Source organism: Talpa occidentalis, unplaced genomic scaffold (assembly GCF_014898055.3).
Source record: "Talpa occidentalis isolate TD23 unplaced genomic scaffold, MPIMG_talOcc4v2.1 talOcc4.7, whole genome shotgun sequence".
Taxonomy (NCBI): Eukaryota; Metazoa; Chordata; class Mammalia; order Eulipotyphla; family Talpidae; genus Talpa; species Talpa occidentalis.
In genome coordinates, this window is record NW_023605083.1 from 25,297,226 (window position 1) to 25,313,062 (window position 15,837).

A 15,837-nucleotide genomic window follows, 5' to 3' on the forward strand; every position below is an offset into this window, starting at 1 on the left:
TGGATGAACCTTAAGTATATTATGCTAAGTCAGTCAAATTAAAACAAATACTGTGTGATTCACTTACATGTGGTATCTACAGTAATTAAAATTATAGGGAAAGAACAGTGTTTATCAGGACTAGGAGGAAATGGGAGTTGTTTAATGGGTACAGAGTATCCATTTTATAAGATGAGAGACTTCTGGATATCTGTTACTGGACACTACTGACGTGTACATTTAAAATGGTTAAGGTTAAGGTGATTAACTTTTATACATTTTACCACAAATAGAAATTAAAGGAGAGAGAAGGTGGTTCTTGCTCTCTAGGAGGGTGTTCCTTTATCTTCAAGGTAAGTCGCACACTCAAGAAAGTAACTAGACAACTGGGGGTGAGTACAAGCACCACAGTGGAGAAGGAGAATATGGGATGGGGAGGGAACACCGGAAGGGGTCATTGGGGTAGCATCTGCTTGCGCATCAGAATTGAGCTGGATATTAAAGGTGAGGATTCCATCGGGTGAAAAAGGGGAGGGTCTTTAGGAGAGTCGATTAAGTGAGAAAGGTGGGGAAGGGAGAATGCGAAAGAGGTTACTCTCTTGGGACTACCCAAAGGGCACAGTCTCTGTGTTATTTCTTCCCACTCCAAGCATGTCTGGGAAAGCGGAATGTGTGGGACCGGTCTGATTGGACCACAAATTGTTTAGGCTGAGGAGCAGCAGGAGATGAAGCTAAAGAGACAGGATAGGGAAAAATCTTTAGGAAGCAGCCTACTGAGAGAATAAATTCACACTAGGATTGAATAGTGTACAGGGAGCCTCAAGGCTTGGTGGGCCAAAGATGGACTGAAAAAGCTGTTAGAGAAAGGTAAACTTTTATTAGCAATTCTCTTTACTCCCCTTTATTGGATCTAAGGAAAGATCCAGGGTGGACTGGAAGGGAAGGCTGTCGAGAGACCATGTATTATTTCAAGTGAGTCAGGAAGTGAAGACAGAAGGGACATCGTGGGTTGGAAAAGGTCTGGGCGAGTTAGTGTCACCACAGCAGGTTAAAGAACCCAACATTCTATCCAGAGACTATAAATGGTCACTTACAAACGACTCCTTCGTGGATTCTTGTAGTACTCTTTGGACAAGTTTTCATCTTAACTTTCATGAGTGTCTTACACACAGAAGACTTGCTTTCAAAAACTACTGTTTTAAGGGCCTCCCCGGTGGTACAAGGGGTTAAGCACTGCACTATGAAGCAATCTGCAGCCTCTGCAGCACAAGTTCGATCCCTGGACCACCAGGGAGCAACACACATGACCCAACAGACCTCTCCTGTCTCACCTGCTGCTCCCCTCAGCAGTGTATTTCAGAAATCTGCCTATTCTGTTCCCTACTCTGTGAGTGAGAGTGCTCTCACCCCCCCCCCCCACATCTCTGGCCTGTACCCCAGCTCTTTGTATGCATAAATCTTATATAAAAAAAAGCAACCTACTGTTTTAGTCAAGATAGCAGTACTGCTCACTGACATTAACCTAGAGATGTGTGGTGTGTTTCTAAGGTTTCCCTTGTTTTTCAATTTAGTGAATGAAATTGACATAAAGGTAAATAGGAAAGAGGCTGAAGCAATTTGACAGTGGCTTCAGAAGGGCTGGGAGTGTAACACTGCCTTCTCCCTCTTTCTTTGTCATGAGTATGAGAGCTCGAGGCCAGAGGTAAAAGAAAAAAAAAGGAGTTCTGATAAAAGGTGAGTGGAATTGAGGTATAATTAAGTGAAAATGCTCTCTCCCCATATTTTAATAATGTCAATGTCACTTACATACACTTAGACTTGCTAACCATGGGGAAGGGAAGTAAAGAGAATTGCAGTTGGCTGATAAAAAGGATTTTTTAAAAAGCAATTACAGGCAATGGTAATTTTTTCCTATATCTATAGTTTTGTTTTAAATCAGTGGCTTCAACTCCTGATACTAGATTACAATCAGAAAAAGGAAGGTAAATACAATCAAATGTACAATCTCTATGAAAGCAAAAACAGCTCCCTTATCCTTCAAGCATTCTTCACCTTTAAGCAGTACATTAAGTGATTTACATGAATTCCTCTTCTAGTTATAAACCGAGCCTTTCAGGGAAGCTTGAGTAGGAGCTAGCATAGCTATGGTACAAAGAATCTGGCACTAATTTGAAAGTGCTAAAGTCTCAATTTACTTACACAGGTAGCGAGGAATATAGGCTTTTGTTTTTTTTCCTTTTTCTTCTGCTAGGGTATTAGCATGAAGAAAATGAAATGCTTTAAAGAACATAAGTACTCCTAAGGTTAAAAATTTTTCAGACAACAGAAGACAGACCTGGGATCCCTCCAAGTTGAATGTCTGTGCATTATGACAGAGAAGCATGACATCTTTCTCCAGGTCACCCAGGCTCCGGTACTTATGATTACGAATTCTTTCCTAGGGAAATTTGGGATAAAATCGAGGAAAGAGGGAGAGAAAAAAATGCATCAATCATTACTTGGCTAACAAAGCCTGATTTTCCCTTTGTCTTCATAGCACACAGTCCTGCTGGGATGCACAACTCCAGAGGGCGCCATCCACAGAGACCACCCTCCCACTAATATTATTCTTGTGAGGGGAAGAAGGAAAAGTCTTAAATGCAGTGCAAATATAATAAAAGCTCACAGTACAATGCTTAAACAACACAGCCTGCTTTTTGGTGAGCGTCCCGGGGCGGGTAGCACTGCTAAGTCATAATTCTAAACATTTCAGTGAATTTAAGCTCACTTATCCACTGAAAACAATCAAGTTTGTAAACAAAGTAGCTACCTTTATTTTTTTGAAATCCACCGGCTTCCTAATTAATTCATAATATTCTGGTAATTCTTTCCTTGAAGGTAATTGAATGAAGACTTCACTGAGCTGTCGCCCTGAACTGCAGAGTGGGGGAAACAAAAGTGTAACTGATCATGTACTTTTGAGGAAAGGTTTTATTTCAGAAATTGTCAAAAAAAGAAAATTACATTTCATGCACACAGACATGGGGCTCTTTAAATGAAGGAAAATCCCCCAACTATACGGGAGATTAATGCCCCTTGTGCTGACTTCATAATCACATTAAAATACCATTAGGTCCCCGATTCTGTCACACATGACATGGGAAGTCCACTTTGAGTTTCTCTTCCAGAGCGAATATCTTTCATTTTGACAGAAATATTTAAAATACCCTACTCGACCAAAAGTTCTTCTAAATGAATAATAGAGTTGATAAAAAATATATAGACTATTTCCATACTCCTTTGTCTTCAGACTCATTTTCTATTTAGAAAATATGTTAGACTGTACTCTGAAAACTCAAGTGAAATGCTTTTGTCTGCACCTAGTGACTGTCTATCTTTCTGCTCTTATTCCTTTCAAAGCAGTTTATATACTGTGAACCACACATACCTTTATTATTATTTGCCGGTGCAACCCCTTCGTCTTGCCTAACTGCACTTCTGTGTATGTGGAGCAATTTGGGCAGAAAAAAACAAACATTTATCAAGTGTGCATGCCTCATGCTTGGGTGGGGGGGTGGGGGAGAGAAAGGAGGCTTTGCTCTCCCCCAAATTTACAGTAGCCTTATTTGAAAGGAGATTTAATAGCAACAAATGCTTAGCATTTTGTAATTTTAAAAAGCAGGTAATAAAACATAAGCCTTTAAATCACTTAATATTAGAAGCAGACAAGATTAAAGGGACAAAGGTATTAGTGATTTTGAATTCCATATCCTAAGACCTGATTTGGCCTCCCCAGATCACTAACAGCTCGTGAGGCATTGTATAGTCATTTCTCTCTCTCTCTCTCTCTCACACACACACACACACAAGGAAATCTTGCTTTTCTTATGATGCCATCTCCAATTCCTTTGTGAAGCCAGAAATATAAAAAAATACCCATAAATCCATGCCATGTAAATTTCAGAAGAGATCCTAGGAGTGTGCGAGAATGCTAGAAGCAGCAGCAAAGAATGAGTGACAATATGCTGTTTTAATCCACAGTCCCAGTTGTATAATTAAAAAATAATCATAATGACAGTTATCATAAAAAAGGCATGCGCAGTAACTCAAACGGTTGCCTAGCAACCAGTGAGGAAAATGCTGAAGTGCAAAGGGGCCTGCATAAATTAACCGAAAATCCTGTCAAAGGAATGGGCGAGTTTTTCTGTTATCCTGGGTCGCTGCCTTGTTTTATTATTTAATGCATAAATGGGTGTCATGAATACTAAATCAGGGGTGACCACAAGAGGTTTAAGATGATGGCTGTTTAGTACACTGGATTTCGAGATTATTGTGGCAAGACCCAAGGTATCTTCTTATCCTTACAACGAATCCTACCCCCCCTTTTCCAGGTTGGGAAATGCACTTTTACCTCCAATTATTATACCACATTGCATAGACAAAAAGTATTATTTACATCCCTTTCAATAAAAAGCCACAATTTCTGGTCTCTTCTTCCACCATAATGAGATTAATACATACAAACATTTTGTTTGAAAAGGAATATCTGAAATGCAGGGAGAGGAATGTATATTTTTCTGTTTCTACTAGTGACTTCTTTATAACTTAATCCAAAAGTTAGAGCTCTTTGTAATCTTGGATCTCATACCTGACCCTCAGTGACATCTTCATGGTGTCATTTTCTGCATTACCAACAGATGGTGTCATTTTTCTATTGATGGATTACAAGTACAACTTTGCTTTGTACACCTGTGATGGACATACTCCATTCCAAAGGTGCTACTGGTGAAATGAGTAGTAAGCACTTTGCACCAACAATGAGAAAACACTAAGGGGCAAAATGGCTCAACAATCTCGGTTTGATGTCTCTTGTCCTCAGGTAGAAATCCTAGACCCTAAAAGGAGACAAGTCCAGAGCTGACTGTGCTCATAAAGGAGAGAGCTGAATGTTCTGGACTCAGGGCCAATGCTATAAAATGAGAAAAACTTCTTGGATTCAAAAATAAAGGCCCACTCACTTTAATATCCACTTCCCTTCCAACTCCCTCCTAAGAGCTGAGCACACAGGCAAAAGGGAGGCCCAGAAGCTTCTAAGAAAGCCTTCATATGGCTGTGGTGGGTCCATCACCAGTCAAACCTCTTTTAAAGCTGCCTCACTTCACTCCCTGCAAACGGTGGTGTTTGTACTGCTGACCTGTCTCTGGTCAGGGGAGCCTCTCTCCTGTGTAGCTCCCCTAACTCAAGCATCATGCTCAACCCCTCAGTTCTCACTAATTCCAAGCCTCCAGGCCTGACCCACCTCACATTCCTTCCATGGCTGGCAGGTCTCTACACTGTTCCTCTCTTCAAACACTTCATTATCTGTCCAGGATCAAGAACCCATTCTCCATAAAAATGGAAGAAATCTTTCTTAATATTAAACTAATGCCTACAACCTCACTGCTCAGAACTTAATACTTCTATGTATGTTTTTCCCCCTCTCCTCCCCACAAGGTGGGAGGGCTGTACATGCACTCACATACATAAATCACTTTCCTCGCAGAGGCCATGGCCCTGACGCCAGCATAGACAGGTCCTGGTGGACATCTAGCTTTGACAGGACCTATAGACCACTCGCTAATGGAGCACTACAGTGGCTTACTTTGCTCCTAAACTAAAGGTGATAAAAAGTAAATAAGAAAAAAATGGAAGTAAAGCTGTCTGATACTTTTGAATTCTTGGCATTTCTTTCTGAAACTTAAGCTGAGCAAAGGCTTTAATATACCTTTTCAGATTTTTCTTTTTCACTGCTGGAAAGTTTTTTTTTTTTTTAAAGTACAGAACAATGGATTAATTGTACAATGGTTTGCAGAAGGGGTTCTGTTTCCATTGAAATACTTATCCTATTCCCAAGTTATTTTCCATTATGTCATTTTACACAATTTAAGGCTTAACTATAAATTGCTAACTTCAAGTGTTCTGCTTCCCCTGACAAAAGTGATACTCACCCTCCTCCAAAAAAAGGATTCCAATGATGGACTGTGATTTCAGATTCATTTCACACAGCGATCACAGAACAAATCGTGAGCTTTGGTAAGACAAAGGGTGGGTAGGAGAGGAGTATGACCTAAAATACCAATTAAAGGAGCCCACAGTACTTGAGAGTTTACAGAAGCTGGCAGGCAAGCACAGTTCTTATCAACAGAAGTGAGCGGGCATAGGGACACATGACTACGATGTGCCATCAGGTGAGATGTTCCACAGTTATGCGCCTCCTGTATAAATGATAGTTTGCAAACCCTGTATGTATTGCATATAGCTACCTGTGAGTGCATATATATACGGTATGTACACATGTATACACATACACACACAATTAAGATTTCCTTTGCTATGCTTCACCTGGGTTCCAATTTTGTAGTACATCCACAAACTAAATGGCAATAATCTCACTTCTCTACTACCATGACTCTAAAATATTTATGCATAATTATAAAATTTACATAAATACCAGCTTTAATTTTACTGATATTTTAGGTAAAGTTGGAAGAATGTAAGACTGCAATCTACTCCTTTAAGGGGCTGGCTATTAATTTTTCCAAGCCCAAATTAAGGAGATGTTATAAGATGGGTGCTGGGCCTCCCCTGGTGGTGCAGTGGTTGAGCGCTGGGCTGCGAAGCTGCCCGCAGCCTCTGCAGCGCCGGTTCAATCCCCAGCCATTGGCGAGGGTCCCACATGGAGCCACAGACCCCTCTTGTCTCGCCCGCTGCTCCCCTCAGCAGTGTATTTCGTCGGTCTGCCTGTTCTGTTTCCCGCTCTGGCTCTGGTGAATCCTCTCACCATCCCACGCTTCTGACTATACCCAGTGTGCTTGTATAAATAAATAAATCTTAAAAAAAAAAAAAAAAAAAGATGGGTGAGAAGTTTGATTTCTGTTTGGGTTTTATTTTTGTGGCTGCTCTATGATTATTCTTTTCACCTGCCCAAGCTGATCTGCTAACAAGAATTCCTGGGGGATACTTTAGAAAAAAATCTTAACAAAAGTTACATAGGTGTTCGCTTATGTAATAGACAGTAAACATGTGGCTGGCTATCTTCCTTCCTTAAGAATATGATGCCATGATTTAGAATATACACTTAGAGTTGGAAGAACTTTACAGAACAGTCATGATAGTCCTACAAGAATCAAATGCAGGGAAGCAGCTGGGTAAACTTTGAAAAGTGAGTCAACATTTGGAGGGCAGTGACTGAGAACATATTGTTGCTTTCAGGGTCAGGTTTCTGTGACATTTGATGCATAATATTTAATGATGCACACAGACCACAGCAATACTCCCTTTATCCAGAAGTCCCCCAAAATCCTCAGCCAGACAGGTAGCAGGTATCACAAGCCCCTGAAACACTCAGTATTCACTAGGGTTTCTCTCATCTGAATCTTACTGAGTATTGATTGACAATAATTCCAAACACCTTTGGAAATCTGACTTCCCCACCTCCTGAATCATGTACGAGGTAATAGCAAACACCAGAATGGGATGGGGGTCGATTTGCTTTTGGTAGTGGAAGTGGTAGCTGTTTAAAAAATCACCCAAGGGTCATGTTTAAGGATTATGGATACATAATGAGCCTGAGTTATCAAGACAAGATTATATCAGATCAGTGTGCGGTAAATGACCCAATGTTAAGACATTAAAGGGCTACTCTGTTCAATAAGAAAAGCAGCAAGGTTTCATCGAGAGTTTTGAATACAATCATACTCTGATGCTCAGTTTTGCTTTTGGTAATCTATTCTAGGCTGAAATATGGATAAATACGGATATCAAGATGCTCAACACAGTATTACTTAACTAAATAATTTAGAGCAGTCAAAATGTTTAACAACTGGGATGCTAAGCGCATAGAATGATGTATCTTTAAATGATGCACCTAACAGAATGGAAGAATGCTTGTTCTGATTTTTCAGTGGAAAAATAAACACAGGATATAAAATTGCAAATACTGTATACAGTGTCAACTATGTTTTTAGGAAGGCATAAACCAAGGACCAGAAGGAGTTATGCCAGAGCAAAATTAAATGTCAGTTATAATGTACTCTTATTCAACAAGATGAAAATTTACAATCTAATGTAATTTGGAACCATATTACTATTTATTGGGTTACCTGCTTTAAAAACATGCTGTAAGTCAAAAATCTAATCTGATTTTTTCCCAGAAAAAAATATTTAAGAGGCATACAATCAACCTTCATTTGTATCCGGATAAGGAGCACATTTCACCAATTGACATCATCTATCATATAAAGCCAATAAATATAGAATATAATAGAACAGAATAATTCTCTAACATTTTAATGTGATATAGTGTGACTATTAGAATCTACTGCAAAAAGTTTCTATTTAGGGCCTCCCTGGTGGTGCAAGGGGTTAAGCACAGCACTGTGAAGCTACCTGCTGCCTCTGCAGCACCAGTTCGATCCCCAGCCTACCAGGGAGCCACACACATGACACAGCAGACCTCTCCTGACTCACCCGCTGCTCCCCTCAACAGTGTATTTCAGTCTGCCTGATCTGTTCCCCACTCTGTCTCTGGTGAGTCCTCTCACCCCGTGCACCTCTGGCCTGTACCCCAGTTCTTGTGTGCATAAATAATCTTTTTTAAAAAGTTTCTATCTTCACAATTTTCTCATAAACTTACAACAAATCAGGTGTTCATTAGGACCTGAGGTTCAGAAAGTGTTATTTACTTGTTTATGTGAAAAACATTTTGAAAAGATGCTTCAGAAGTTTTATGATCATTTGGACTTTTTAAGCAATATTGACTCAGGATATCTAGTTTCTTGTCTTTTCTCACTTGACATTTCTAATAGCAGGGGTAGATGTAAAATTCTCACTGTCCATCTATCCCAACATGATCCCTAAAAGGGCCTGCTGCTTTCTCAGCCACTTCAGTTGCTTTCATCACCTCATCCTGCAGACCTGGACAGGAGGAAAAAATGTCTCCCTTCCAAAACTTCCTGACCTACCCTTCCCTTCCACTCCATAGCCTTCCTTTGATCCTTCTCCTTCATAATGGTGAAAACACTTCAGAGCTTTTGACTGAATTGTGAGCAAACTCAAAGGTACCATGCCTTTGTAAACAAACAAAAATCAAGTCTCCCCACCTGAGCTGTGAGGCCCATGTCACTTTGACAAAGGAGTGGGTCGATGCTTTCTCCTGTAACGGCCATTTCAGTAAATTCTTAAGATAGACACATGAAATGTGATCCTAAAGGAATTAGGCAGATTTCTCCCTAATATACAAGAACATATATGCCCAAATAACTGCCATTTTCCAGAGCAAGTCATTTTTTAAGAATCAGAATACTTAGAGTGGTTTTGAACTTTATCAGTTCTTCAGAAAATTAGTTTTGTTATTTCCAGCTGGGACTCTTTCTCCTTCCTCAGAGAGGGATCGTTGATTCTGGTATTGGTCTGGAGCTCTGAGACACAGAAACCCTGGACTTTTGGGCCAGGGTAATGCTTAAAGCCTAGGGGTGGCCTTCTGTGCCTCTGAAGGCAGGTGGATTAAAATTAAACTTCCTTGTGGACTGACCCCCTACTGTAGTGGGTGTAACTGGCTGAGCATCATGTCAAGTCAGCAGGATTCAAAGGAACCTATTCTAACATCTGAAGGTATCAATATCTGTAATGAGGGCAAAAAGTATGAGTGTACATTTCCCCAAGTTGTTTCTTCCTGAACCAAATGCAATGCCTGAGCTCTCAGCATTGTCCAAAGTGTGCATTATGGAACATGAGCTTAATGGATTATTAACAGAGTCCACTGAAAGAGAGTTCATTAGTCCAATGAGTTTGGGATGCTGGGTTGAATAAAACTCAACAGGTTACTTTACAGCAAGACTTCCCAGTACCTCTAACTGCACTGGGAATTCCACTCAGGACCACACTCTGGGAATCACCACCCCAAACATGGCATTAGGCTCTTCCCTCACCACGCTGCTAATACACAAGATAAATGATCAGCCCTGATGCTGACCCCAAAGTAAATGATAAAGAGAATAAATACTCTTCACTAGAATTAAGGTTCTCTAAAAGTATATCCACTTGACCACACTGCTATTTCATGGCAATTTCTCTGTAATCTAATTAGAGCTCTTAAATGCAAAGGTAGCTTGGACTTGAAAACCATAGTCACAGTGTCCCTCCCCCATTCAAAGAAATACCGAATGTCTGGTGCCAAGGTTGGCTAAAAATAAATTTTCTCTAAAAGAGTTCTTGGCTGGTCCTGGAGGGACAGTCAATACTAACAACATAATCACAACATCAAGGGCTGATAATAGCCATGGAAAGAATTCAGATTTCCTGGGAGGGAGTTACGTAGGACACTACATAACACCACACACACACAGACACTCACGACTTTCCCTTTGCCCACATTTCTATAAACAGCATCATATTAACTCACACTCAGGAGTTACCTCAACATTCTCCTCTTCTGTCAGCTGCCCCAAAGACCTGTCAATCATACCCCTGAGTACTTATTCTCTGGTCTTCACCCCCATTTCCTGTGCTCTGCCCCTCCTCCCTTGTCCCAGTGACCCAGTCACACTAAGATACCCATGGTCTGAGGGGATCCTGCTTTTCCATATGCCTAGGGCTGCCTACATTCCTTGGACTGGGTTCCTCTGCCTTGTCCCCAACCCCCACCTCCCTGTTATCTACTTGGGGGAACCCCACTGTGCCAAGCTTGCCTGAGGCTCACCCCACACCTCATTTTCCACCCACACATACACTTTATTTATCCTATCCATTTGCATTGTCCTTTATATTGCTCTTTCCAACTCTGCTTTCAGGCAGTCCATTTTATTAACCTCCCCCCACCTTCTCAATACTTGTACAGAGAAGGGCAGATAGAAAATACTCCATGCTTTTGAGCACATGAAGTAAACATTTTCAAAAAGAATGAAAATCCCGCTGTGAAGAATTTATTGCATCACAATGCAGCCTCTCAACACATATACTCAGGTGAGGGGTGGAGTGGAAGGAAATACATGTGACAGTAAGGGATGAGACTGACCCCCCAAACTCCTGAGGATGCACACTGAGCAAGCCCTTTGCTTTGCCTCTGGAAATGATTGTTTAAATGTATCCTCAGTAAAAATGAACTTACCTATGTCCTAACTACCTATGGACACAGTGTCTCCTCAAAAAGCCCAAATAGGGCCTCCCTGGTGATGCAAGGGGTTAAAACGCAATCTTTGGGCCTCCCTGGTGGCACAAGGGGTTAAGCACCGCACTATGAAGCAATCCACAGCCTCTGCAGCACATTCCATCCCTGACCAGCCAGGGAGCTACCCACATGGCGAAGACCTCTCCTGACTCACCTGCTACTCCCCTCAGCAGTGTATTTCAGTCAGTCTGCCTGTGCTGTTCCCCACTCTGTCTCTGGTGGATCTACTCACCCCCCCTCCCCACATCTCTGGCCTGTACCCCAGCTCTTGTATGCATAAATAAATCTTTAAAAAAATAAAAATAAAATACAATCTATGAAGCTAGCCTCAGCCACTGCAGCACAAGTTTGCTCACTGGGCAGGAGCTACCCACATGGCACAGCAGACCTCTCCTGCCTCTCCCCCTGCTCCCCTCAGCAGTGTATTTCAGTCAATCCACTTGTTCTGTTTCCTACTTTGTCTCTGGTGAATCCTCTCACCCCCCTACAACTCTGGCCTGTACTCTAATTCTTGTATGCATAAATAAATATATCTTTAAAAAAAAAAAAAAAGCCCAAGCATGGAGCCTCCCTGGTGGTGCAAGGGGTTAAGCACAGCACAATGAAGCTATCTGCAGCCTCTGCAGCACCAGTTTAATCCCCAGCCAGCCAGGGAGCAACCCACATGGTGCAGCAGACCTCTCCTGCCTCTTCTGCTGCTCCCCTCAGCAGTGTATTTCAGTCAGTCTGCCTGTTCTGCTCCCCACTCTGTGTCCGGTGAATCCTCTCACCCTCTGCAACTCTGGCCTGTACCCCAATTCTTGTATGCATAAATTTAAAAAAAAAGCCCAAGCATAACAATGGGGGCTTACAATACACACTATAGTGGTTATTAATTCACTTTTCATGGCCACATAAGTGATGGAAGGGGGGAAAGGAGTTCAAGCTTAGCCTTGTTCACTGGGCTGCACATTTCCCCTGCATGAAGCCATTTAGACCAGAAAACCTCTTTTCTATAGATGCGGGCAACAGTGTTTATTCAAGCTGGCTCATTATTTAAACTGCCCAAACTAATAAAGTCAAGCATTTACTGATTCAATCCAGAAATTCAAATTCAGACTCAGTTCTTTCTCATCATATCAAAAACACAACACACTTCTGGACATCCCCTAATGGTTGTGTGTCTGGCTTCCAGGATCTATCATAGTTTACTGACTGCCAATGAGAAACATCAAAAATTGACAGTCATGACCAACAGTTTTGTCTCCTGAAACTGATACGAGAAGGTAGAATTCACCCCCACTTATATAAGTGAATCCCAAAACTTGGTGATGGTAATCATTCTGAAAAACAGAATAGAGCTTCCGATATTCCTGAGCTTAGGTTGAATCCTACACTGGTTGGGGGAGAAATGCCATAAAGAATATTATAGGGGGGACCTTCGGGGGGGGCCCTCTCTGGTGCTGCAAGGGGTTAAAACGCAGCACTATGATGTTATCTGCAGTCACTGCAGCACAAGTTTGATTCCTGGCCAAGGAGGTGACCCACATGGTGCAGCAGACCACTCCTGTCTCATCCGCTGCTCCTTTCAGCAGTGTATTTCAATCAATCCACCTGTTCTGTTCCCCACTCTGTCTCTGGTGAATCCTCTCACCCCCCCACATCTCCGGTCTGTACCCCAGTTCTTGTATGTATAAATAAATAAATCTTTAAAAAAATATTATTGGGGCAACTAACAACAGTGGCATATGGGTGGTATAGATGGTGCATTGCTATTTCAACTCACTGAAATAAGTGTTATTTTCAATATATTAATAACAAGGGCTAACCCTGGTGGATCACACATATCTATCTCTCCCGTGTCAACTGACATCCCAATCTCACAATAATCCTGAAGACAAAAGCATTTTGGCTTTCCTCCTAACAGAAGCAAAGGCACACAAAGGTTAAACAGCTGGATTAGAATGCTTACAACCTGGACAAGTGGACCCAGAAGTCACGCCCTGAACCCAAGCCCATGTGCAAAGCTTCTGCACACCTACACGCACACATGTGGCGGTGAACTCAGAACGCGGGACACAACATGCATGTGTGTGCTTCTTTGTGGGCTGCAGGAGGAGACCCAGGCACCATAGGTGCTCTTCAATAAGCTTCTAAACCAAGACAGCACAAAGTAAAGAGGCCTCGGATGTAAGACAGAAGGTGAGCTGCAAGGGAGGGCAAAGCAACAGAAACCCAGCTCCAAGTGATGCAGGTTGAGCAGGTGTGCAGGTGGCTCCCGGCACCTTTGCAAGAACAGCATTTGTAGAATGGACACACCCGAAATAAGAACACAGCACAAAATAACTTCAAAAGCCAAGACAGTTGTTTTAAAATATCCGTGCCTCCAGCTCCCACTCCAAGTTGGGACCATCTGGAGGAATTTGCTTCCAAAGGCCAACCCTTAATTCATTGGTCTGTTGCTTGCGCCAAGGATACCTGTATTTAGAGACAGGGGAATACAAGACAGATCCTGACCTGTTTCCTTCTATTTCCAACTGAGAATTACTGGGCACCTTCTCCACGTTACACCTGTGGTAGAGTAGAAAGAACACTAGAGTCAGAAGACCTGGGTCCTTGTCCCAGCCCAGCTCCTTCCTCCTAGGCTGGGAGACCTTGGGTAATTCATTTCACTCTCCAAGCCTCAGTCTCCTCATCTACCTGCCTTGACTACCTCATGGGATTGTGGTGAACCTGGGGTTACGTTTGGAACCTCCTTCTGGAAAAAAAGTGCCAATTTTCAAAAATGGGGGGAGGAGGGTTGTTTCCTAACCTCTCTGGGACATTTCTGGCTTCTCCCAAATGCAGACATGCCCATCACCCTTGCCCCCTCTCCATCCACACACGTTCTGCCTGGGCTTCAGGACACACGTCCCATCCATTGTTCCAGAAGCAGCATTTTCTGGGGTGTGGCAGGGGTGGGGGGAGTCATGTGATCTTGGGAAAGTGGCTTTACTCTAACAGTCTTGTTCACCATTTACAAAAAGATAATACTTACCTCAGAAAGTTGTGCAAATTAAATAGGATACTGTACTGTATTATAGCAATCGGCAAATATGTCTCCAAACCACAGCCCAACCTGGTTTCCGAACACCATCTAGATGGTCTGCTCTACTTCCCAGAAGTCTATTCTTTTCCAACAGAGGTGGATGAGCTAATGATCTTCGCTAAATGACACTAACCCTCCACCTGGGGTCTTTGGCCCTCCATGGGCCTCTAGAGAAACCTCTTCAGTTAAAGTTATTGAAACCGCTATGCTGGTGCCCCTTTGTGTGGCAACAGAGAAGTCGCTATAGATTTGGCAAATCAAGAAAACCCATGCTAAGATCTTTCATCCCATCTAGATTTTTCTCTCTGTAGAAGACTCTGACACAGTCTCCATCCTGCCCCTTCGAGGCCCTCCTCAGAGCCACTGCTGAAACTGCTTGAAGACAGTGGGAAGACCTGCAGAAGGGAAAAGCCTCAACCATGGAGTGGCGGGCAGCGTGGCTGTATTCCAAGACTAGAGAACTCAGTGGACTGTGTGAAGAAGGGAGAGCAGGTTAGTCAGGCCAGTTGGGGATGGCTCTCTCCCATGATGAGGAGTCTAAAAATCATCAGGTAGGCAAGGGAGGCTACTGGAAGTTCTCAAGTAACAGTAGGACATGAGCAGACTCGTGCCCCAGAAGGAAGCAAGGAGGAGGAGCAGACCAGGTAGGGAGCAGGCGCAGTTATCCCAGGCCTGGTAGTGGGGCCTCATGAAGACAGTGCCCTGAGGTGAAGGAGAGGTGCTTAGAGAGAAGCTTTGGAGTGTATTGAGGGCCCCTGGCATGAAAGTGCATATTAGGAATAAGGCACAAAGTGGGAGCACTTTTACCATCGTACATATGGGACTCCGGGTTGATGATGGTGTCAGCTGAGGGGATACAGAAGCTGAAACAGACCCTGTTGTCTCTTAATGTATAACAGTGATGGAAGAGAAACCTGGGAATGACTAATCTGATGCTAAGCATTTTGCAGAATACACTGAAAATAATTTGGAGAAAGATGGACGTGGTTCTATGATCATGATCTGAGACCAATAGCGATTATAATTCAGCAGCGATGTGAGATCCCAGAAAATTAATTTCAAGTGATCCTGGTAAGGAACATATGGGGACAGACCTATACAGTGTGTCAGCAATCTGATGGGTGGGAAGGCAGGGGTGCAAACCAAAAAACAAAAATAAAACCCAGAACAAAAAAGCATAGATCTGTGTGAACTATTTCCTAATAAAATATACTGTGGAGAAAATAAAATAAAATATACTGTGCTCTCCCCATGATCATCTATCTCTTCACATAATGAATGTTCTTCCATTTGCTACTACTTTGTTCCCCTTCTCATATCTGCTCTGAGGTCTCTGCCTTCTTTCTCTCCATCTTAACTGGGATCACGGTTCGTCAGCCTTTGGAAACAGTCTGTCCCTGGCTCTTCGACACTTCTACTGTGAAGGAACTTTCTCTTTCTGCTCCTGCCATCATTTCCAAATCTACAGCCACTTTAATTTTTATTGCAGATAAAACCATTTTCTAAAGCTCAAATACAGTCAACAATTGAACTTAAAATTCTGTTAAGAGTATATATTTTTCCTAAATATCAGACTACAATGACCCAAGATGATGTGAACAACTTT

At 42.3% G+C, this 15,837-nt stretch overlaps 1 protein-coding gene across 7 annotated transcripts in view; it reads right to left on the reverse strand.

Moving 5' to 3' along the window:
- SMARCA2 (SWI/SNF related, matrix associated, actin dependent regulator of chromatin, subfamily a, member 2) overlaps positions 1-15,837 on the reverse strand; it is a 209,659-nt gene that overhangs the window by 7,143 nt on the left and 186,679 nt on the right. For 5 of the 7 annotated variants that reach the window (XM_054689093.1, XM_037491951.2, XM_037491947.2 and 2 more), the window contains 3 exons: positions 13,661-13,714; positions 2,789-2,894; positions 2,315-2,416 (listed from right to left, as the gene is read on the reverse strand). In XM_054689093.1, coding sequence (XP_054545068.1) covers positions 2,315-2,416; positions 2,789-2,894; positions 13,661-13,714 — 262 coding nt within the window. The remainder of the gene's footprint in view (positions 1-2,314; positions 2,417-2,788; positions 2,895-13,660; positions 13,715-15,837) is intronic. The other 2 variants (XM_054689094.1, XM_037491952.2) reach the window with 1 other exon arrangement.